Here is a 22,338-nt window from a genome sequence, read left to right on the forward strand (position 1 = left end):
ACTTTACATTTCACAGATCTACAGTAAAGCCATAAATTTTTTACCCTAATTTCAAGAGAACGTCAAGTCTTTCCGATGGCTTTCCGTCTCTGTCTGCAGGTTGAAGTATGTTGTATGTCAATGCTTTGAAAATACTTGTCATAAAACTGTAGTATATACTTCAGAAGCCTTTCTTCAACGAGAAACATTTCTTTGGTGGAAAATTAGAACTCTGGAAAATCCACACGCATTTTTAGTCGTTCAGTCACGTCTGACTCTTTGCGACCCCCATGGACTGCAACCCACCAGGCTCTTCTGTCTATGGGATTATTCAGACAAGAATACTGGAGTGGGTTGCCATTTCCTCTTCCTGGGGATCTTCCTAACCCAGGGATCGAACCCATGTCTCTTGCACTGGCAGCTAGATTCCTTACCACTGAGCCACCTGGGAAGCCCTTGGAGAATCTGACCCAGTGGTAAATTCAAACTGTGTTCAGACTTGGGAATATTTTAAAACAATCCTATTTTCTAGGTTCCTAGACAGCTTTTGAACCGAAACAGGTATTATATACCATGTTATACTTTATATAGTACAGCACTATTCTCTGACCACCTGCTGAGGTTTATATTCCTAAGAAGTTGTTTGCCTAGAGCTGGACCATTAAGATCTGGGCTAGGGACTGACATGGGATGAATATAAGACAGTGAAAATGTCATAAAACTAACAGCCAGTAAGTTCTAGAAAACATCTACTTCCGATGTAAACTTGATTTGATGGTGTCTTTTTTACTTACATTCTTTGTTTCATTTTCACAAGTCTTGGCAAAATGCTTAGAAGCCTGGCCTAATTCAACAATTATTGAAATCCTTCAAGGACAGTTTCCTGGTCTGTCCATGTGCTGAATGAGAGTAAAATATTTTCTTCCTAAACTGCCACGTGAACAGGAATCATTTGGTCTTCTGTTAAGGCTGTGAACTGAGCCACATGTTTATAAGAAAAGAGCACACTTAAAACAACAGATGTGGAGAAGTTCCCGAAACTACAGTCTTATTGACCTAGAAGGTGATTCGTGTATGAAGCCAAACACCTGGTCTCAAAAGACGTCTTTCCAAAGAAACTCTACTCCCTCCAACTAGGATTATGTAAAAATCACCAGCCACCCACCCCCCCGCCCCCAAAAAAATCAAAATCACTGCATCAAACACTTTATTGTCCATGAAAAATACTTGAACATCATCCCGGAATGTCTAACGCACAGAGTACCGAGCACCAAGTACTACTCAGGAGGGCCTCATAGGTGCAAGGGCAACGAGGAACCCAGAAAAGCAGGTGACCACACAAGTAATAAGCTCTCCATGGATTAAAAATTAAAAGAATTTCACATTCTCCCCAAGGTACTTGCCCAATGTCTGGCACACAGATGTTTACAACAGTCTGCCTCTCTCTGAGCACCCAGGTTTATTACAGGGGATCACACATGCAAATACCAGAATCTGGTCCTGAGCAGAGTCAAGGGAGAAGTGTCAGCCACCAGGCGTGCTGACCTCACACTGAAAAAGGCCAAAGAACACCGCGAGTGGGATCTGAATGCATGGGTCAGACCGGAGCTCCATTACCGAGTGCTGTGGATTTATATACTATTTACGCAGACGTCTCTTTTTAAACAACAATTAAGGGCAGTTCTGCAGTAAAAACTGGCAACTTAATGCCAAATAGCTATTTGCCTGAAGAAAATATGAAATCCTGTTATAATTTAGAAAATAAGGCAAACAATTTTAATCTAGATACAGGTACTTTATTTACAAATATTTAGATTAATAGCATTTTGTTACATCAAATGAAGAGTACAGCAGTCTGAGTAAATCTGTCACAGAACAATTAAGACCCACTGTAGCTGACTCTGGGAACCAGGGTACTGCACCTACACAAGCCACAGACTTCGGTCTGGGATGGCTGCCTTGTACCCGGGGGGTGGTTCGTTTGTTTTGATTTTGTAAATATACACACACACGCCAGCAGGTCATGGTCCCTGGGTGAGTCCCTCGTGATGCAACAGTGTAAGCAGAACAGATCACTGTGCGTCCTTACCAGAACATACCCGATACACTCCAGGTATCTTGCTCTTTAAAAAAGTTAAAGACAAAAATAAAGATGAGTCCACAAATTAACCAAATCCTGTTTTCTGCACATTCCAGTTGTGGCTTTTATTTAACATTGACTGTACAAGACTCTGGTACTACCACGCGTTTACAACCCAGAAAGCAGTATTTCTTACTTTAGTGTCTGTAAATAGGGATTTAAAATGTGTATTTTAAACACAGCAGTTGAGCTGAGGGTGCATTTTATATAATATACTGAGGTTTTACCTATCCTACTTCAAATAACTTCTCAATTCCCAGCCTGAACCATAAACTCAATTAGGAATCAATCAACAGAAGTAAAGAACTTGGTAAAACGTAAGTTTGCTGTCTACAGAAATGAGATTGTTTCCTTGCAGTACAGTATTCTTCAGTGGCCACACCGCCTAGTGCAAAGTAGTAACTTACTTTCTATCAGTACAAACACTGAAACAGGGTGAGAAACACCTTCCCCTTCACAGAACAACTTATGCCAACATGACATAAATACACTAAGAATACAAGCGGTATCTTAAATTATTTCACTGTAGTGTTAAAAATGCACTATTTAAAATCCCTTAACAGCAGACCTGCGGTTCTGGCTGTCTGGTTCAGAATCTTACCATTCTGAGATACAGGTATAAAAGCTTAAAATGTGCAATAAGAAACCAGCCTTTTTTCTTCTTCTATACAGTAAGGCAAGAAATGCAGCCTGTAATGCAAAATGTTTACAAAAAGAGAAAAGCAGGTTAGCACATTGCTGATTGCACGAGAACAGTTAAGAAAACCAGCAGGTAAGCCACAGCGCAGAGACGGAACAGAATCTGCTAGTGTGAATCGTCTCGCGCCGGGAACGCTCTCCAGCGTGATGTCCCCAAACCCTGCCAGCACCAAAGGGCGGAGCCAGTACATCGTGTGCACAGAAGCTGTGTCTGTTTCCTCGTGTGAAATGGAAGGGAGTAACATGGTCACATACAGGTCCTACTGTACAAACTGGTATTTTATACTGTTCCAAGGCCAGTAATCAATTTATTTTCTTCATTAAAATAATATACACAGAATGTATTGTTAGTTCGGTTCCTTCAAATTTTATACATATTTACTTTCTGCTAAAGAGAAAAAGATAAAATGGTGTAAAAAAAAAGGATAAAGCTATTAATTAAGCATAAGAAAAAAGATAAATGGATATTTTCCCTGCGCAAGGCTAAGACAGAAGCAAACCGCCTTAAGAAAAATGCCACCCACACAACAGGGAATTTATCCGACAAAAACAAAAGGCTTTGAAGAACCCTTTCTCTATCATCAGAAGTCATTTCACAGCAATAAATGTATGGGTTACAACAGACATACCTGAACAGTTAAAGATGGGAAGAAAGCTTAAGATACCATCAAATTAAACCGTACAATGAGACAAAGCCTTGCCAAAAGAGGGAGGGGCAAAAAAATCAAGTCCAGCATCAGTGCTCAGTCTAAATCGTGGACTGGTGACACACCTATCACGAGGACAATCGGGGGGAAAGTCTCGATTTGCCATGCAGGAGAGACGGATTACTCTACTTGCCTTTGATAACCTGATTACATCTAGTTGTTTAGCAGTTTAGTATTGTGTTAAACTGTTTTTACAACAGAGTTGTTTTTTTCTTTTTAATTAAACCCAGTAAGATGTACAGAAGACAGTGAGGCAGTAAAAAGTACTGCTTCCAACAGACAGAGGTGAAAGGTCGAGTGAGAGCCACGGCGAGGAGCTCACTAGCAGCCGCAGCCTTCCCTCTGGGGCTGGGGCTCGCTGGTTAGCCGGCCCCCCTGTGGGGCTGAAGGTTTGTGCTGTACACCCGACTCGGCGGCGTTCAGATCCAAGCTTCCATCCTGAATGTTCTGATAGATCTTCTTGGCAGCCTCAAGGAAAGCATCTTCTACGTTCTCTCCCCTAAGAGGCAATCAACAACTTTATTGGCAAACCATAGCTTTCTACAAAACATAAGACATTACACACTGACCTTTTGCTAACTTTTGCCATGATGTCTTCAACTTAGCCACTGTCATCTAATAAGGGATTACCAGAAGACTGAGCTAAAGAACAACATGGGAAAATATTTTCTTTGGAAAGCATATCAACAATACTAAGAGCTCTTTCTACAAACCCAATGTGAAACTGTACGTGCTCTAATCATTAAAATGCTATATAGTAATATATAACAATAATTAAGCAGGCCATAGTAGGGGGTGTTCTAAACCGAAATAAAATTATCTCCAATCAGTATTCCAGGATTTGTATGGTCTGATTAGCCAAGCATAAACTGTACTGTTCTTATCATGCTTAGCCATGTTCACGTTTGACATTGGCCCTTTTAGGACCAACAGTACAGATGAGGCTAAACAAAAAGGGGCCAGCTTCTCAGCACTGCAAGGAGTATTTGGCTTAATAAATGAAGAACTATGACAGGAGTGCTGGGGTTCAATAATGAACGTGGAATAACAATGAGAAATGTTACTTATGCTTCTAATTACTCTTAAGACATTGAATATTTCCTAAAGTCATGCTTTTACTAAAATGACAAGTATTAAATCAACAGGTTGAACAACCTTGAGTCCAAGATGCCCAATTCAGCCTTGGTTGTAAAGGTCACTTTTAGCCTTTACACAATTTGTGTTAACACAATTTCATTTATTAACCTGTATTACCAATGAGTATAATCAAGGTATAATATTTTAGGAAAAGTAACAAAAAACATGATTTTGAAATGTGAAACAAGCAAAGGATTTTTGCTCTTCTCCCTGCCGTAAGCATCACACATTTACATATTGTACACTGTACGTACATACACATTATACATTTATATATATATGTGGTCCATAAGCATCACGCATTTACATATTATACACTGTACGTACATACACATTATACATTTATATATATATGTGGTCCATAAGCATCACGCATTTACATATTATACACTGTACGTACATACACATTATACATTTATATATATATGTGGTTCATAAGCATCACACATTTACATATCATACACTGTACGTACATACACATTATACATTTATATATATATGTGGTTCTGCTTTGAGAAATTTGAATATAATTTTAAATGATCTACTGATTTTAGTCATACTTACGTTTTTGCACTTGCTTCAAGGAACAATAAACCTAAAAATAAAATTCAGACTATGAAACACATTTCAAATTAACTCACAAGGACATTCTCTTAAGTGACTTCTGAGTAAAACGTTCCCATCAGCTTTCAGTACTACCACCACAGTATTTTATGAAAGACTATGAGTCTGAAATGGAAGGAATCTTTATGTCATTAAATAATTCTATTGCCCTCAAAATGAATCCCAAATACAAACGCATTTTGTATTTCCTCATTCTTCGATTTGAGCAATTTGCACTTAAGAAAAGAAAAAACTGTCAAATCATCTGCATTGTCAAAACCCCACTTCTCCTTAGAAATCTCACATGTGTGACCGAACGCCATTAAACCTCACAAGAAACCCACCGTTTTCTTCAGCAAACTGTTTGGCTTCCTCATACGTCACATCCCGCTGAGCCTCCAGATCTGCTTTATTCCCTATGAGGATTATCACCTGGATTGTAACCGAAAGAGAGACGTCTTACACAAAAGCAACCTTTAAATCAGACATGAAAACTCTAAAATCCAAAAATCTGGAGGAAAAAACATGCAGGTCTACAAAGGAAACTAAATACTACCAATTACCCATCGGACGATGACCACAGAATCGTGAAGGTGTAACTATGAAGAGGCACAGAGGGTGTCTCCAGGACACTGCCTGGAAGAGAAGGGTTCTGCCTTTCATTAGATTTTCCTAAGTTCCTGGAATCCACAGAAAGCTTTAAAACTACTAGTTCAACTTCTGAGGCTACACGTAAGGAAACTGATACTCAAAGCAAACAAGGACTTGTTAGAAGATCACTCACGAGTCCGTGGTAGGCGGACATCAGAATTCAGGCAGAAAACCCGAACTGTGACCTTCCAATCCTGTCCTCCCCTACACTATCCCTCGGTTAGACGAGGTCTGTAGCAGCTGATAACAATGACTGCATCCAGGAGAGGGGACAGCAGGGGTGGGAGAAGTCTGTACAGCGACTTCATATTCAAAGCAAAATATGTTCCCCTTCAAAACTGATGTGGTAAATCCAGATACTTTAGAAATGGATGGTTTCAACTAAAAGGGTTGTCCATCACTAACTTTTTTTCACGTGAAATTTCAGCCCCTGGCTGTCCTTTCAAAACATGGTGTCCATGAACTGTAACTATTTTGACCCAAATGTCTACCTTTAGCGTTCTTCAATCAGTGTGGACAGGTGCCCACTGAGGATGGGAAAACATTTTCACATACGGTCAGTCCACCTATCCAGTAAAGAGTAAGGCAATTACACTTAAAAAATGAAATCAAGTTTTTTAAAAAGTCAAAGTTGGTAAAGTCACAATGGCTAAGTAGTACAGGGCCTTATAACACAGGCACTCAGTTTAAGAAATGTTTGCTTAATGGAGACAACACTGCCTGCTCTCCATTCCTTAAGCATTTCCAAACCACACTTCCCATCTTCGTGAGAGGGGAGGCACAAGGTGGCATGCTAACAAGACAGGTACAACAGCACTATCAACAAAAGTAGAAAGTATGCAACTTGCACATAGAAATCAAAGGCAAAGTTACAGAAAATGTAACAGATTTTTTTTCTTTCTTCTATAATGAGATCTGGTAAGATTTTAAGAGGCATAAATGAAACAAGAAGGACATGGCTAATTTTTTTTTATTATGCTCCTCTAATGACTCTCTACAATAAGTTGTTTTCTTGATGTTTTTAGTATTTTACTTACATAACAAAAGAATCACAAAAGTTTACAGAAGAGTAGAGCTCTTATATCCCTTTCACCAAGCGTCCCCAATACTAGGATCTTAACACACTCTCAACACCAGGGAACTGACACTGGCACAGTCTACAGTCCTCACTGAGAGTTCAGTTTTACTGTGTATAGCTCTATGCAGTTTTACTGCAGGTATAGATCTGTGTCCCCACGATCAGCTTCTTCACTACAAAGGAACTGGACTGTGCTGCCCTCTTTACAGTCAGCTCACACCTTTCACCCCCGTCACTAACCCCTGGCAACCACAAATCTGCTCTCCAACTCAGAACTTTTCTTTTTGAGAATGTTTTATATAAATGGAATCATACAGAATGTAATCTTTCGAGACTGACTTTTTTCATTCAGCACAACGCCCATGAGATCTATTTATCTACAGGTGATTCCCTTGTATGGCTGGAGAGTATTCCCAAGAACAGATGCACCAAATTGTTTCACCGTTTACCTACTGACAGCCATCTAGGTTGCTTTTTTGACTACTGCAAACAAAGCTGTATGACCATTCACCTATAGATTTGCATGTATACCTACAGTGGGTTTACTGTGATAATGGATAGGGAAGTCCCAGACACAGTCCCTGGCATAAAAGGCAAACCATGTTAACTGACTCTTAAAAATAATTAAGTTGCTGTTCCCTGATGAAAGCCAATCTTAGCACTGATTACGTATTTACTAAACCAGGCCACTGCCAGGCTCTGGGGCACAAAGCTAAGTGAGACCCAGGCCTTACTCTCACAAAGCTCAGTCTGTTCCTGCTCAGGGCCTTCCCTCACTTGTTCCTGGAATACCCTCTGCAGAATCTACCAAAACCTTCTACTCCTAAGTCCCAGATCAAACAACACCTCCTTTGTCAACCTGCTTTCTCCAGACGGCACTGTTCACACTGGCTGCCCCCAAACACACCACTAGCAAGCGCTACCCCGGCCACGCTGTGTCCAGCCTGTTTCACTCTGCTTCCCAGTAGTTATCTGTATCCCCACAGGTGATCTCCCTGCTGGACGATGACCTTGTATTGGCCAAAGACCCACATTCTTTTTTGTATACTGCCGAGCCTACCATAGTAGCTAGTCTTTAAAATCTCAAATAAATCTTTTCAGACTGGCTAGTTTTTTATAATACGCAGAACAGTTTTTATTTTTAATTGACATTAATAAAATTATGGAGACTCATGTAGTGAGAAATAATAGATCCCAGTACACTTTGCCCAGTTTCCTCTAATGGTAACGTTTTATGAAATTAATGCAGATTAAAGTGAAAGTTTCAGATTTCATAGTCTCCATGTGACATGAGATCACCACCCCACTAGTAACTTTCATTTTTCTTAAACCACAAACATGAACAAAAACCAACTGTAAGTGTGAAACCTGGCATAGTCCATATTCGAAAAAAGGTTTTACATTTTCTTCAATTTAAGAATAAAGACTCTCTCATTCTTAGTACCCAAATACAAAAAGTCCACTTAGCAAGTGGCTTTCCTTTCTGGGTCAACTTAGATCTTAAGCTTTTTGTACAATAGACATCATTTAACTTACAGTATTTGGATTGGTGAGATTCCTTGCATCTGTCAACCAGCTGCTTAAGTGATTATATGTACTTCTTCTGCAAAAATTAAAGTTTATTTTTGTGACTGCCACATACAGTTGCCATTTCAATAGGAAAAAAAGAAACTTCATCAAATATATTTTAAATATATACTTAAAAAATATTTTTGATTTGACTAGACTGCTGCCCTAGAGAATTGTGGAATGTAAACACACACTTTTCAAATATCTAGCCAAACCTTTTGTTTTAAATAACTCAATAGTCAACAACTTTGCTAATGACTTATACATCAGGAGTAAATTATTTACATTTAAAAACATAAACAGACCAATAAGCAAGCAAGAACAAGATAAAAAATTAATGGAAAATAATTCTGAACTCTGAATTTTAAAAATCGGCTTTAAGAAGATTAATACATTTGACTGGAAACTGAAGTCCCCAGGTATATCAGAGGGTGAGTTTATCCTAACTGTACACTCTCATTTACCAGCAGCTAAATCATTTGAGGATTCATAATGCCTTATTTCTTCATTTTCTCCAATCTGAGAATTTAAAAACTCCTGGCTCCTTTGCATTAGCCAAGTAGGACCTAAGACAGCAAACAAATCCAAATAATTTAAAATAATACAGAATATACTACCACTATTAGACTTTACCAAAAAGGTCAAAACATTTTTTTAATTTTGATGGTTAAAAATATTTCTAATTTATACAGACTCATAGAACATTAATCTATTAGGTGAGGCAACAGAGGCCCATAAAGAGGCAGAAATGATTTCAGAGCCAGGTGCAGGACCTTTTACAGACACTGTGTCCTTGAAGTGTTTCGAGTTCAGTCTAGTGAATATATTCCATCATCTCCAGCTGCCAGTGTTCATATAAAATCTGATATACCAAACAGAATCTGATATATTCCTTTCCCAGAGAGAACTGAAAAGAATTCCTTACTCAGAATTTCTTTTTACTGTACTATATCATGTTATACACAAACCACCACCTACATGTCAAAAAAGTCACATAAAAATTTTTTTCCCAGTGTTTTCAACTTGTCCAAGTAAACAGTGATCAAATATAAATTTTAAAAAGCACAAGCCTTATCACTCATATCTCAATAGGCTGGAATTAAAGAACACACAAAGAAAAGCAAAACAATCTACAATCTATAGATACACTTAAGTACACATCACCATAGTTAGATTTTAATAATGAATGCAGTCTTCAACTATGCAGAGCCTTCAGGAATGCATCCCACATAAAAGGATGTCCATACAAATGGCCAGGTTCTTTACCTGTCTTCCCACAAAACTATTTACCAGTTGCCTGGCTCCAGTGAAGAGCCTTAAGGCTGTTCCCTCTGTTTTGCCCTGAGACCACCCAATTCGAAAATTTAGTAAAACTACAAGACTATAATCATAACCATCCACTATCTTTATTCTAAATAAATAAAATAACCTTGTTGCTGCTGCTGCTGCTGCTAAGTCGCTTCAGTCATGTCCGACTCTGTGCGACCCCATAGATGGCAACCCACCAGGCTCCCCCGTCCCTGGGATTCTCCAGGCAAGAACACTGGAGTGGGTTGCCATTTCCTTTTCCAATGCATGAAAGTGAAAAGTGAAAGTGAAGTCATTTAGTCATGTCCGACTCTTCACGACCCCATGGACTGCAGCCTATCAGGCTCCTCCATCCGTGGGATTTTCCAGACAGGAGTACTGAAGTGGGGTGCCATTGCCTTCTCCGAAAATAACCTTAGGAAACACTAAATTAAACAAACTTACGACTGAAGCGACTTAGCAGCAGCAGTAGCAGCAGCAGAGTCCCTTTACTATAGAACTTCTCACTGTGACTCTTCAAAAGCAGGGCAAAGCATTATCCAAAAGGAAATACACGTGAAAGTCTATCACTTGGTCCCACTTACTGATTCCTACCCGCTCGAAGGTGAGACAAGAGTCACTCTGCTTTAGACACTCTGCATTAATATGAAAGGTGGTCTAGTTCATTTTCTAGCTTAGAGCAGACAAACAGCACAGCGTTTAATGAAGTGGCTCAATTTTCCCAAATCAAACATTTAAGGTCCAGTTTTGTTATTCCGTATCAATTACTTTTGAGTTTCCATAAATAGCAGAGTTGAAATAAATTTAATCTTGCAGCATGAAGTATCATGAGCTACTTCAATCCATTTTAGGACACAAAAAATTTTAATATTTCAGATTCAAGTATGAGAATTTTTTATAATCTACCACGTTGGATTAGCAAAACTACTTAATTCCTTTGCTTGGCCTTATTTTGAAAAGACATGAACTTTAACACTGCTGCTGCTGCTGCTAAGTCGCTTCAGTCGTGTCTGACTCTGTGCGACCCCATAGACAGCAGCCCACCAGGCTCCTCCATCCCTGGGATTCTCCAGGCAAGAACACTGGAGTGGGTTGCCATTTCCTTCTCCAATGCATGCATGCATGCAAAGTCGCTTCAGTCGTGTCCGACTCTGTGACCCTATGGACAGCAGCCCACCAGGCTCCTCCGTCCACAGGCAAGAGGCTGAACAGAGTAACTCTTAAAGATTTGCTTGCTTTCTACTGAAGTAAAAATATTTGGTGTGAAATATTTCACCTCAAATAATTCAACTGATACTGCTTTTCAGAAGAGTCTTCTTTCACTAGCTCCACCAGCATCTCCTAAAGTTTTCTTTAGTCTTACCCACTTTCAGATAATATATCTGAAAATCTCACACATAGCAATTTAGAGGAAAAAAAAACCATAAAACCCGAATAATAAGTCATTTAACAGATACACAATTACAAACTATAGAATGCCTAACAACTTTAAAAAAAACCCACTGCCTGAAGTAGATTTCCTTGCTCGAGTATGAAGGCTGGGAACCATGGGCCCCTCACCTAGTGATGTCGTACACCATCAGTGCTCCCGCGGCGCCTCTGTAGTAGCTTCGGGTGACAGCTCTGAACCTCTCCTGTCCTGCCGTATCCCAGATCTGCAGTTTGATTTTTTGGCCACTAACTTCAATTATTCTTGTACCAAATTCAACACCAATTGTGTGAGGACAGTCAGCCATAACTGTTAGGGAAGAAAAGAAATAACAATATTCCAACTTGCAGAAAGCTTCAAATTAAGATCAATGGGAAAATGATGTACTAGACAACCAAAAGACTCATTAATGCTTATAGGCTATAAACAGGTTAAAGCCTGCATGAAAAGAAAAAAATTAGCAAAAACCCTTAAGGAGTCACAGGGATGTGACTGGAACAAGGCTTAGAAATTTCTGCAAGGAACCAAATAATAAATATTTCACATTTTGCAGGCCAAAAGACCTCTGTTCCAAGGACTCCACGCTGCTAAAGCACAAGGGCAGCCACAGACAATACATAACATAGGCATGACAGCATTCCAGTAAAACCTTACTTCTAAAAACAAGCAGTGCCAGGACCTGGCCCACAGGTTACTATTTACTGACCTCTGGGCTACCTGCTAATTAAAAATAAGGATTTTAATAAACTCTTCGTAACAACATTATACTATTTAGCCTTCTGACAATTCTTACCTAATAACAAATTAACAGTTTTAAGACTCTAGGAGTTTTCAATCAAACAAGTATTTATTCTGTAAAACGTTATCAATACTTCAAAGACTGTCATGAAATTTAGTATTTATAATTATATATTTGCAAGTCTAATCCAATAGGACAAGTCTACTAATCCTTTCTTTACAACTAGGCCACTGAAAACCTATATCCACCATTACTCCTCTACCGTACACAGACTGCTAAACACTTCATAAAACGTTACATTAAGCTAAAAAATGCCACAGAAATAATCTTAACTATTGGAAACAATTTCAACTATATTTAGCCTATCGGTTACATAAAATAAAATGGCCCCTTCTCCTACCACACAAGACAGAGTAGCACTTTGAATCTAAAATGACCAGTCATGAATGCAGAAAGAATTCCATTTTAAATATTTCCAATCTATTATTATTTATTAGCAAATGATATATAAGCACATTCCCCCTAATAAGATAATTTCTACAATGGAAAGTCAGAGAACAAGAAAAAGATAATTTAAATTTGAAATTATATATTTTTATTTTTAATAGCATATATATTTAAAACCAAAGTTTGTATTATCAAAAATCTAGTCAATCAAACTATATATGGCATAAAAAACACCACCATACATACAAGTATATTTCATTTGTACCTATTTAAAAAAAAAATCACTTCCTAAAGACAAAAGTACATATACATAGGGAAAAGTTATATTCTATTGCATAGAGTGTACTGAAAAGAACACTTTTTAAAAGGCAGGAAAGTGACAGTAAGAATCCGCCAATGTTTTGTCTTACACACTGAACTTACACTTTTTCTCTGTAAACTGGTGAAGCAAGCAGGACTTTCCTACTCCCATGTCCCCTGTTAAAAAAAAGTTCCAATTTTATCCTCTTATAATTACATGCAATGATTGCTATACCTCTTTTACCATATTACATCACAAACCTCTGGGCACTTAAAAATTTTCATTTTCATCATTTATAATGAGTTCAAAAGATCCTAAAGGTAGGTTTTCACTGTGATATATAAATTGACTATTCCCAACATTCACTGGTGGTAGAATCTGGTTATGAATTATGTCAATAAATAGACACCAGCTGGGAAAAGCTTTTTAACAGAAAAACTGAACAGTGTTTTCTACTTTAAACTATTACAACTTTTTGTTTTTTCCCTTAACCCATGCATAAAAGCCAAAAACTCCTGGGAGTGACCAAAAGGGCAGCACAGAACAAGTAGAAATAATCAGCTTTGGAAATCTGATTCACTAGATCCCATTTTATCTCATATTTCTTATAGAATTCCACAAAAGAATGTGCATCACATGAAAATCCGAATGGAACAGGTATCATCTCTGACTGTACTGACAGCAATTTAACCTTTGGTGAAGGAAGCATTACAATATAGTCACATAAGCTCAATATTAAACCAAACTAACAGGAAGAATTAAAAGAAAAATACGTATATTTCAACTTACTCTTACATATGGATAAACAGCAAGAGAAAAACTACGATTTATTTCATGTATCTTACACAATTATTCTGAATTTTTATCAATTTTTGGAATCCAGGGGGCTCTGAGAAATTTCATGATATTTTTGGAATGTATCAACACTCCTAGGAAATTAATCTCATTCCCAGTATTAACTTTCAGGTAGCCCTCAAGTCACTTCAAAGGTAGCCAGCTTTGTACCCAGGGTCACAAAGTAACAGGTCACTGATAAAAAAATCCTACCAAAGGAGTTTTAACTTTGCAGTGAAAAAGACAAGTATTCACTTCCTCTGGGGCACTATGTTAAGTATTAGCATATAAACATTTTGCATTTTAACCTTTGGAGAACAAACAAGAGTATAAGTTAAACAAACTTACCAATAATAATATATTTAAAGATGTAGGAGTAGTTGTACGGGGCAGTTGCCATGGTGGCACTAGAAACAAAGAAAACTGAGTTACTTCAGGGAAAAAGTATGCTCAAGTTATCCAAGCCGTGTGTCCTGTAAAGATATATAAAATTAACCACAGTGATTATAAACAAAATGGAGGTTACAACAGCAGAGAAAACTGCATTTCCCAAATTAATCAGATACGCAGACTCTCTCGAATGAACACTTCCAGCACTCTCACGTATCACCCACAGAAAGAGAACATGTGTCAAAACAATTCCAATATTTCACTTTAGGAAATACCAGATAAGAAATGCTACTCTGGAAAACTTCAATCAAGGAAATCTTTATAAATTTAAGTTTAAATAGTATCATTATCAATAGTCCTCCTCCCCTGTTAAGGTCTCCGTTGCAGCCGTTAACTCAAGTCTAATGATCTATTTGTTTGGAACACTTTGATTTTACAATAGAATGTCGTAAAAAGTAACCACCAACTTATAAACACAAAAAACCCTTTCACTCTACTTGAAATAATCATAGCATCCAAAGAAAAAGTAATTATATTATTTCTAAGTGAAATGTCAGAAATAGAACCACATGAAACTGTTTTTGTTGTAGATTTTTTTTAAGTCAATTATTGATCATTTCATACAGTTCCTAATACAGTATTTGAAGGTTAACAATATGTCTGCTATATATTTTTCCAGGAGTTAAGAGAAATAATGACATATTGTAGTTGTAAAATTTGAAAGTTTATGTATTACAAGATATGTTTGAAGATCACAGCTCATTTCTCACCCCCACAGAAGACTTTAACCTAAAGAAATCTAATTTCTCTCCTACTTTTAATAACTTTAAAAAAACCTCTCCAATTTATTCAAATGAATGCCTTGACTGTGTCTGACACTGTGCTAGGTCCTAGAGAAATAAGAGGTGAATTCTAATACTGGTAATAACTTACAATAAACTTTATTCCCCAATAAAACTGAAAGAAAAAAAAATTTATTCTCAAAGCAGTTTTCAGCTGAAGATGAAAATTCTTTATAAATATGAAGGTTTAACCTCATTTTTACAAAAACTGATTTTCCAATATTTTTTTTAATCTGGTTTTTACTGTTCTAGCCAACTGTCACATACGCAAGCCAGATACTTAACAGGATTGGGGAAACTCATTTACTGTAATTAACAGCTTACTATATGTTATATTTCAAATAAAATTTCTAAGTAACTAATAAAATTTAACTTGCAGAAAGAGTACATATTTAAAATAAGTGAATTATTGTTATTAGGGAAGAGAAAGCTGTTAATTATGGTAAATTACCAGACAATCATTTCACACAATATAGTCTTCCTGCTTAGCTGTATGAAATACATTTAACAGAACTGGGACATGCTGTAACACATTTGTCATCAGTCACATCACAGAAAACTCCCTTGACCAGTTCATTCAGAAAAGAAAGTGTTTCTAGTTAAAGTAACTGTGATTCTGAACATCATACATGAGTATGATTGATTCCCTTTTTCCAGAAACAAGAATGACCTTGGTCCCGAGGTTCAAACTGATCTGTATTATTCACCAAATTTTGAAGACAAGGAAAAGAATCATCTCTCACAATAAGAATGATATTTAAAGGTTATTAATTTCTTCTTGGGCTGCATTCCCTTCAGGTTCCTCTCTTCTAACTCATTTTTAACTTCTCTTTTAAACTTCTTTTTCCCCATTCAAACTTGGGGGAAAGTAATTAGTCATCTTTAAATGACTGCTACTCTCGTGGGTCTCCTCTGATGTTGCTGTATCTTTTCTTTCTTCTAACTTAGTTATAGCTGTACATACTATGCTTCCTTTCATTTTATTATGTTAAAACTGTGGACTCTTAACAATCCCAGTTTCTATTTGAAAGGCTCTAAAGGCTAATCATGAAATTATAAACCAGTTCTAGTTGTACTAATTTGTGTACTTGCTAATTAATCATACAAGCATTTGTTAATATTTGAGATGACTGATTTTGAAATTTTATTTCCAACCATTAATTAGTAAGCTATTTACAAATAAAAGAATTATCACTATTTCAGACTGAAAGCCAGCACCCTGTTCTCCACCTCCTCACCCAATTTTCTGGTTAAGTTTCTTAAAAATTACAATAAAAATCCTAAAAAGCAGAGTTAAAGGAGAACTAGTCAAACTAACTAATTGCAGTAGACAGGCAGGCAAAAACTACCAAGCACTGTAGCCACCAACAGAAGGTTTAAAAAGGTTCCCAGAGTTAACTGACAGAGGTCACTCAGAATTTCGTATTTGCAACAACCATGTTCAAGGGGCCCCCTGTAACTATGCTTGGGGCTTCCCTGGTGGCTAAGGTGGTAAACAATCTGCCCGCAATGCAGGACCCCTGGGTTCCATCCCTGGGTTGGGAAGATCCCCTGGAGAATGGCATGGCTACCCACTCTAGTATTCTTGCCTGGAGAATTCCACGGACAGAGGAGCCTGGTAAGCTACAGTCCATGGGGTCGCAAAGAGCTGGACAGGACTGAACACTTGCCCTTATTAATACTGTTTTAGCAAAGGACTTCTCAACCTCATCTTGTGAACATGAAACATACACCACTATTAAGGTAAGAAATATATTTAAATGGAGTATGCTACTGAATGAAACTCTACAACGGGTGCTTTTTTTTTTTCACTTCATAACAGCATGGATCTATTTCCAGGCCAATACATATAGACCTAATGGTTACTAAACGCATGTTAAACACTAATCACTGTTGTGCCAAAACAGAATCACATTGTCTCCATCTACTGAATCAGACAGTGTTCCAAATAGAACTATACATATAAATGACTAGTTCTGAAATGTACAAATAGAGAGGAAGGTAGGTACTTTCAAATACTGCGCTTGTGGGAATCTGAAGTGCCAAAATATTTTGATTAAATAAAGTACGTCAGTCCTATGAAATGATACACATCTAATTGAAAAACCATTTAGATACATGCATTAACCCGGAAGCATGTTCATGATTTTAAGTGAAAAAAAAAAACCATGCTGCAGAGTTCCATGAGATAACATATACCCATTTTTAAAGACATACACACACTCAATCCTACATGGATACAATATAGAAGGATACACACCAAACTAAAAAATTAACACATGGAATTAAAGAGAAAAAAGGAAGGGGAAAACTATTAACTTTTTTTTACATATCACTAAGAAAGAAAGAAAGTGAAGTCGCTCAGTCGTGTCCGACTCTTTGCAACCCTATGGACTGTAGCCTTCCAGGCTCCTCTGTCCATGGGACTCTCCAGGCAAGAATACTGGAGTGGGTTGCCATTTCCTTCTCCAGGGGATCTTCCCAACCCAGGGATCGAACCTGGGTCTCCCACACTGCAGGCAGACCCCCTGAGCCACCAGGGAAGCCCTTACATATCACTGGGAGAACACTATAAACATCTACTATATACTCTAAAATATTAAAAGTAAAAAAAAAAGGACTGTTAAAATATTTTAAGCATTTTACATATAATTCTAATGTGAAACAAGAACAAAAAAACCCCAGCCATATTTCCAACATTACTTCCACATTTACCAATAACGTGGGGAACAGCATATGAAGTGTCTCGTGATCAGAGTCAAAACAAATAAAAGGGGGGGGTCCCCCTGGCCGTCGGCGGCCATGACTCTGCTTTCACTGCTGAGGGCCCAGGGTCAGTCCCTGGTCGGGGGAACTGAGACCCTAGAAGCCCCCTGGTGCTGCCAAAAATAAAAACAAAGCAAAAAACAACAAAATACATAAAAACTAGAAACAGCTCTAATTCCCAATAATGGAGTCCATTTTCTCATTTTCTTATGGTTTGACTCCTTGCTGTATTAACTTACAGGCTTGTCTAATCCTTTCACAGCTGTTACACAGCTATTTTATTCCACTCTTAGGACATAAGGTGTTACTGTGTAATTTCTATGTAACCGATTCAAGACAACAAAGGAAAAAAGCAACCCCTAAATAAATATATTCTGGGTGACTTAAATTCTGACCCTTATAGTTTAAGTGAGGCTTTTTTATACATGAAAAATGCTGTTAAAAACACCTCAACCAAGATAAACTGCTTTTGTGATTCCAATATAAAAATTTTTAAATTATGTTAGGTTTTGACAATACAGTAATGATCAAAAAATACACATATAGAATCCCAGGGATGGGGGAGAGCCTGGTGGGCTGCCGTCTATGGGGTCGCACAGAGTCAGACACGACTGAAGTGACTTAGCATAGCATGGGCCCTCACTTCATACAACTCAAGAAGAGAAGCCCTTTGGTGTGCTTCCGAAACCACTGCAGGTCTCTACTTGATCTGTCAGTCGAGTGGACACAGAACTTTGGGAGGTAAGCTATTAAACTAATCAAAATCTGTGGTCAATTTCCTGTCCTCAACCTTAAAGCAACCTCTGAAAATAACCCACTCATTTCCGAGACCCACCTAAAAATCACCTCAGTTTTGACAAGATATTTAATGTCACACTTTTTTATAAATTAATGTGGTAAGAAAAGAGTTGATTTCTCCATGTGTCAAGAGAAAGACAAAATTTTTCTGCTAATTATGATGGCACGCTGTGAATAGGAAATAAAGTAATACTGTACCTCTGTCCACAGAAGGAAAGTATTCACGAGAAAAAACAAAACTAAAACCCTGCACTTAGAATTAAAAGGATCAGAAACAGTGAAAAATTTACTGAGGAAAGGATGTCTGAGATTTGCTTCAAAATAATTTGGTAGATGGAAAAGAATCTAAAGTCGAGTGGAAGGACTTTCCCCGTGGCGCAATGGATAAGAATCCACCTGCCAACGCAGGGGACATTGGTTCGATCCCTGTTCCGGGATGATCCCACATACTTGGGAGCAACTAAGCCCACACACCACAACTACTGAAGCCCGAGTGCCCCAGAGACTGTGCCTCACAACAAGAGAAGCCACTGCAATGAGAAGTCTGTGCACGCCAACGAACACCCACTCAGTCAAAAATAAAAATAGAATTTTTAAAAGTAAATAAAAAATAAAAATAAGAGACTGGATGTATGTGTATGTATAACAGATTCACTTTTCTGTACAGCAGAAACTAATACAACATTGTAAACCAACTATACTCCAATGAAAAGTTTTTTAAAAATAACAATTTGGTGGAGAGGGTGCAAGTATATATAGATGAAATAAGACTGAGCACTGCCGACACTGGATAATGGGTATATGAAAGCTCAATATACTACTCTATTCTGCATACGTTTAAAACTATCTAGGAGAAAAAGTTTCTTAAAAGTATAGTATCTTTGATACTTCGACTTGTATGTACACTGCTGTCTCCGGTAATGCACAGCATCCTTAATCACAAAAAAATGTTTCAAGTTTTAAAAAAATGAAACATATCTCAGTAGACCTAGTTTTAAAGTAACTTATTTGCCTTACACAAAGTTTCCTCTAATTGTATAATATTTTACTAAAATTACGCAAAGATTTTTAATACTGATAAAAATCAGTTGTAAAAACACTCCACATTCTGGTGTAAGGTTGCAGTATGCACAACAATGAAGTTTACCATGAAATGTAAAAAAAAAAGTTTTTAAGTGTAGCTTTAATTCCAAGGGAATTTGTTAGGTTATTAAAATTCTAAAAGTTTTACATCTTTACAGTAACTGCCATTTACTGAGTGCCTAATATATGTCAGCTACTTTATAAGCAATCTCTAATTCTAAAAACTCACTTTACAAATAAGGAAGCCAGCTCAAGAGAGGAGATACACCCATGGTCATATACCACTAAAGGGAAAGCTAAGATTAAGGCTCAGATCTAACTCTATAGCTCTCCAAAGCCATGTTCCTCTCACTCACTCAACAAACCTTAGACACTCACTACTAGCCTGGCACTGTCAGAGACAATGGAAGCTGACCAAACTTTAAGCCATGTGCTAAGGGTTTTAAACCCCACTTAAATCTTCACAACAACTCTAAAATGGAGGTACAGTTATCCCTTGAATGGATAAGGACCCTTAGTCTGAAGAGGTGAAGAATTTGCTTGAAGTCACTAGGAAGTGCACTACTGGAGCAGGAACCCTCCAAAACTCCTAACCACTACAAGTCTCAAAGGCATGACCAAGTAAATGGGTGTAAGCAAAAAACTGAAGAAAAATTCTGCAACGTCTTGAGGAATGGGGGAGTGGGAGCTGGGTTACTGCAAGGTCAAATTTGTCCTCGACCACCACACCGAAATACTAGGCAGTTCGGACAGTAATGAAGCGAGCAGGACTTTGCAAGACTTCAAATCTGGACTCTCGAGAATTGCTGTGGGACCACCATGAAAGCATGTGCTCTCTGGGAACTCGTTTCTTCTTCAAACTGAAAACGGAAATCTTGTCATCTATCCTCTGGGGTTGTAAGAATGTGAACCAGCAGTGTAGTGGCAGACAGACTGGGTCATAAAGGAGAAGTCAGCTGTTATCCAAACGCAAACATAGGAAAAAAGGAATTAGACTGTAGCTACATGTTCAATGGTCATGTGTGTACCCCTGGCCTAACCTGAGTGTGCATGTAACATCGTTAATCGGCCACATCGCACTTCCACACCTAAGCTTCCTCACCTGGAAGACGAAGATCCTGTACTCACCACCCAGAGCAACGTGAAGCAAGCTAAACCTGCGGGTCTAAACACCTGAAATCCGCGTCTAGCACGCGGCAAAGAGCAAACCACCGAAACCACTTAGCTCCGCCTTCTTTGCTTACATTCTAGAAAGGCCAAAAACTTTTTGTCCTCGTTATTTCCACACGCTACCGACGGACGAGGCCGCACAGAATTCCACAGACATTACAGAGCTTCCCCCGAACCAGAACCTCGCCGCACGGACCCCCAGACCCCCGCCCAGCCCGAGGCCACGCCGGTCTACCCCACCGGCAAGGCCGCCGGAGGCGGGCCAGGACGCCGGCGGGGCTCCGGGCGGCCGGCTTTTGTGCCCGGGGCCAGAGTGGCCCATGGGCCCGGGGCCGCCACGTCCGGGGCTCGCGGGCTGCGGGGCGGCGCGGCTGGAGCGGACAGATGCGGCGGCGGCAAGGAGACGCCGCACCCACCCTTCCCCACGCCGCGCCCGGAGCCCGCCGCTGGGCGGGGAGGCCCGGGGCTCCGGCGGGCGCCGCGCGGGGACACCCTCGCCCCCGCACGGACGCCTGTCAGGCCCTGCGCCGCGGAGCCCACAGCCGACCCCGGGCTCGCTGCGGCCTGACACCGGCCGCCCCGCGGCGCCTCGCGCCCGCGCCCCCAGCCCGCCGTCGCCCCCACCGCTGACCCCGGGAGAGCCCGGCGAGGAGACCGGCCGGCCGGCCCCTGCGGAAGGCCGGGGTTACCTGGGGGGTTGCTGGTGGCTGGGCAGCTTTCCGGGCGGGAGGGGGGCGTCAGGACGAGGAAGAGGAGGGCGGGCGCAGCGGGACAGGGGCGGGGGCGGCCGGCCGGGGCCCGGGCAGGCAGCGGGCAGGCCGAGGAGCTGCAGACGCGCCGGCGGCAGTGGCGGTGGCAGCGGCGACTGCTCCCGCGGCTCCCTCAGGATCTTCCTCGGGCTGGTCCAAGATGGCGGCGCTCCCTGCACAGGGTTTCCTGTCACCCTCGCGATGGGTCGGACCACAAAAGAAGGGGGGGAGGAGGATGCGCGCGCAGCTGGGGGAGCCCGGAAGAGGGTAGCCGGGGCCCGGCCTGTTGGCCACGCCCCTTCCTCAGTCCTGCCCTCTGCACTCGTCGCGACGCCGCCGAGCCCGCCCCACTGGTCCTCGCGCCAAAAGGGGCGGAGGAGAGCACTCACGCGCAAGCGCAGTCTCGTGTCCTCGCCTCTTGGGGGAGCTACTGCGCAGGTTCGCGTAGGACCTGCTGAAGTACGTCTGGTTCTTGCGTGTCTAGGATTGTTGTGCTGGGGACTTTTTACTATTTTTACTGTCACTTAATGGACGCTTGCCGTACACCGGCCACTATGCTAAGCACACATTTACTGCACTCATTCAACATGTATGTATTGAGCGATTCGTACCTAACGGTGAACACGCTAGGTCCCTGTCCAACAGCCCCAGAATGTGCATATCCCGATTTTACTGATGGTAAAACTGAGGCTCAGACTGAGCAAGTCGCTTGTCCAAGATCATGCAGCTAGGAAATTACACTTTGTGCTCAGTTTCACCTCTGTCCCTTACAGCCTCCCTTTGAGGGGTACTTTTAATGAAAGAGAACTTGTGATATTTTCCAGAATTTGTCCACCACCTACCCTCTTCCAGCTTAGTCTTCTGTATCACCTCACTAGAAAGTTCAGTGCACACCCGTGCAAGACCGCATTCTGACTTT

At 40.0% G+C, this 22,338-nt stretch overlaps 2 protein-coding genes across 2 annotated transcripts in view; one reads left to right on the forward strand and one right to left on the reverse strand.

Moving 5' to 3' along the window:
• Positions 1–3,248, forward strand: part of CNTRL (centriolin) — a 90,119-nt gene extending 86,871 nt beyond the window's left edge. Inside the window, exon 44 of the mRNA XM_070795400.1 lies at positions 17–3,248. The gene's annotated coding sequence lies outside the window, so the exon portion shown is untranslated. The remainder of the gene's footprint in view (positions 1–16) is intronic.
• On the reverse strand, positions 1,174–21,630 carry RAB14 (RAB14, member RAS oncogene family). Its single transcript, XM_070795407.1, has 8 exons — positions 21,360–21,630; positions 13,970–14,028; positions 12,910–12,963; positions 11,432–11,609; positions 8,531–8,597; positions 5,610–5,697; positions 5,227–5,257; positions 1,174–4,024 (listed from the first exon to the last, which is right to left on the reverse strand). The coding sequence occupies exons 2-8, from the start codon at positions 14,019–14,021 to the stop codon at positions 3,847–3,849; spliced, it is 648 nt and encodes a 215-aa protein (XP_070651508.1). The 5' UTR covers positions 14,022–14,028; positions 21,360–21,630; the 3' UTR covers positions 1,174–3,846.
• Positions 21,631–22,338: the final 708 nt, after the last annotated feature.

Source organism: Bos indicus, chromosome 8 (genome assembly GCF_029378745.1).
Source record: "Bos indicus isolate NIAB-ARS_2022 breed Sahiwal x Tharparkar chromosome 8, NIAB-ARS_B.indTharparkar_mat_pri_1.0, whole genome shotgun sequence".
Classification (NCBI taxonomy): domain Eukaryota; kingdom Metazoa; phylum Chordata; class Mammalia; order Artiodactyla; family Bovidae; genus Bos; species Bos indicus.

Bases quoted from the DNA above. Each gene is read 5' to 3' on its own strand.
- RAB14 (XM_070795407.1), bottom strand. From the start codon at position 14,021: ATGGCAACTGCCCCGTACAACTACTCCTACATCTTTAAATATATTATT. The intron at 5,698-8,530 runs GTAAGTTAAATG...GTTACAATCCAG, and splicing joins ATCTCACCAATCCAAATACT to GTGATAATCCTCATAGGGAA. The intron at 5,258-5,609 runs GTGGGTTTCTTG...TTTTATTTTTAG, and splicing joins ACAGTTTGCTGAAGAAAACG to GTTTATTGTTCCTTGAAGCA.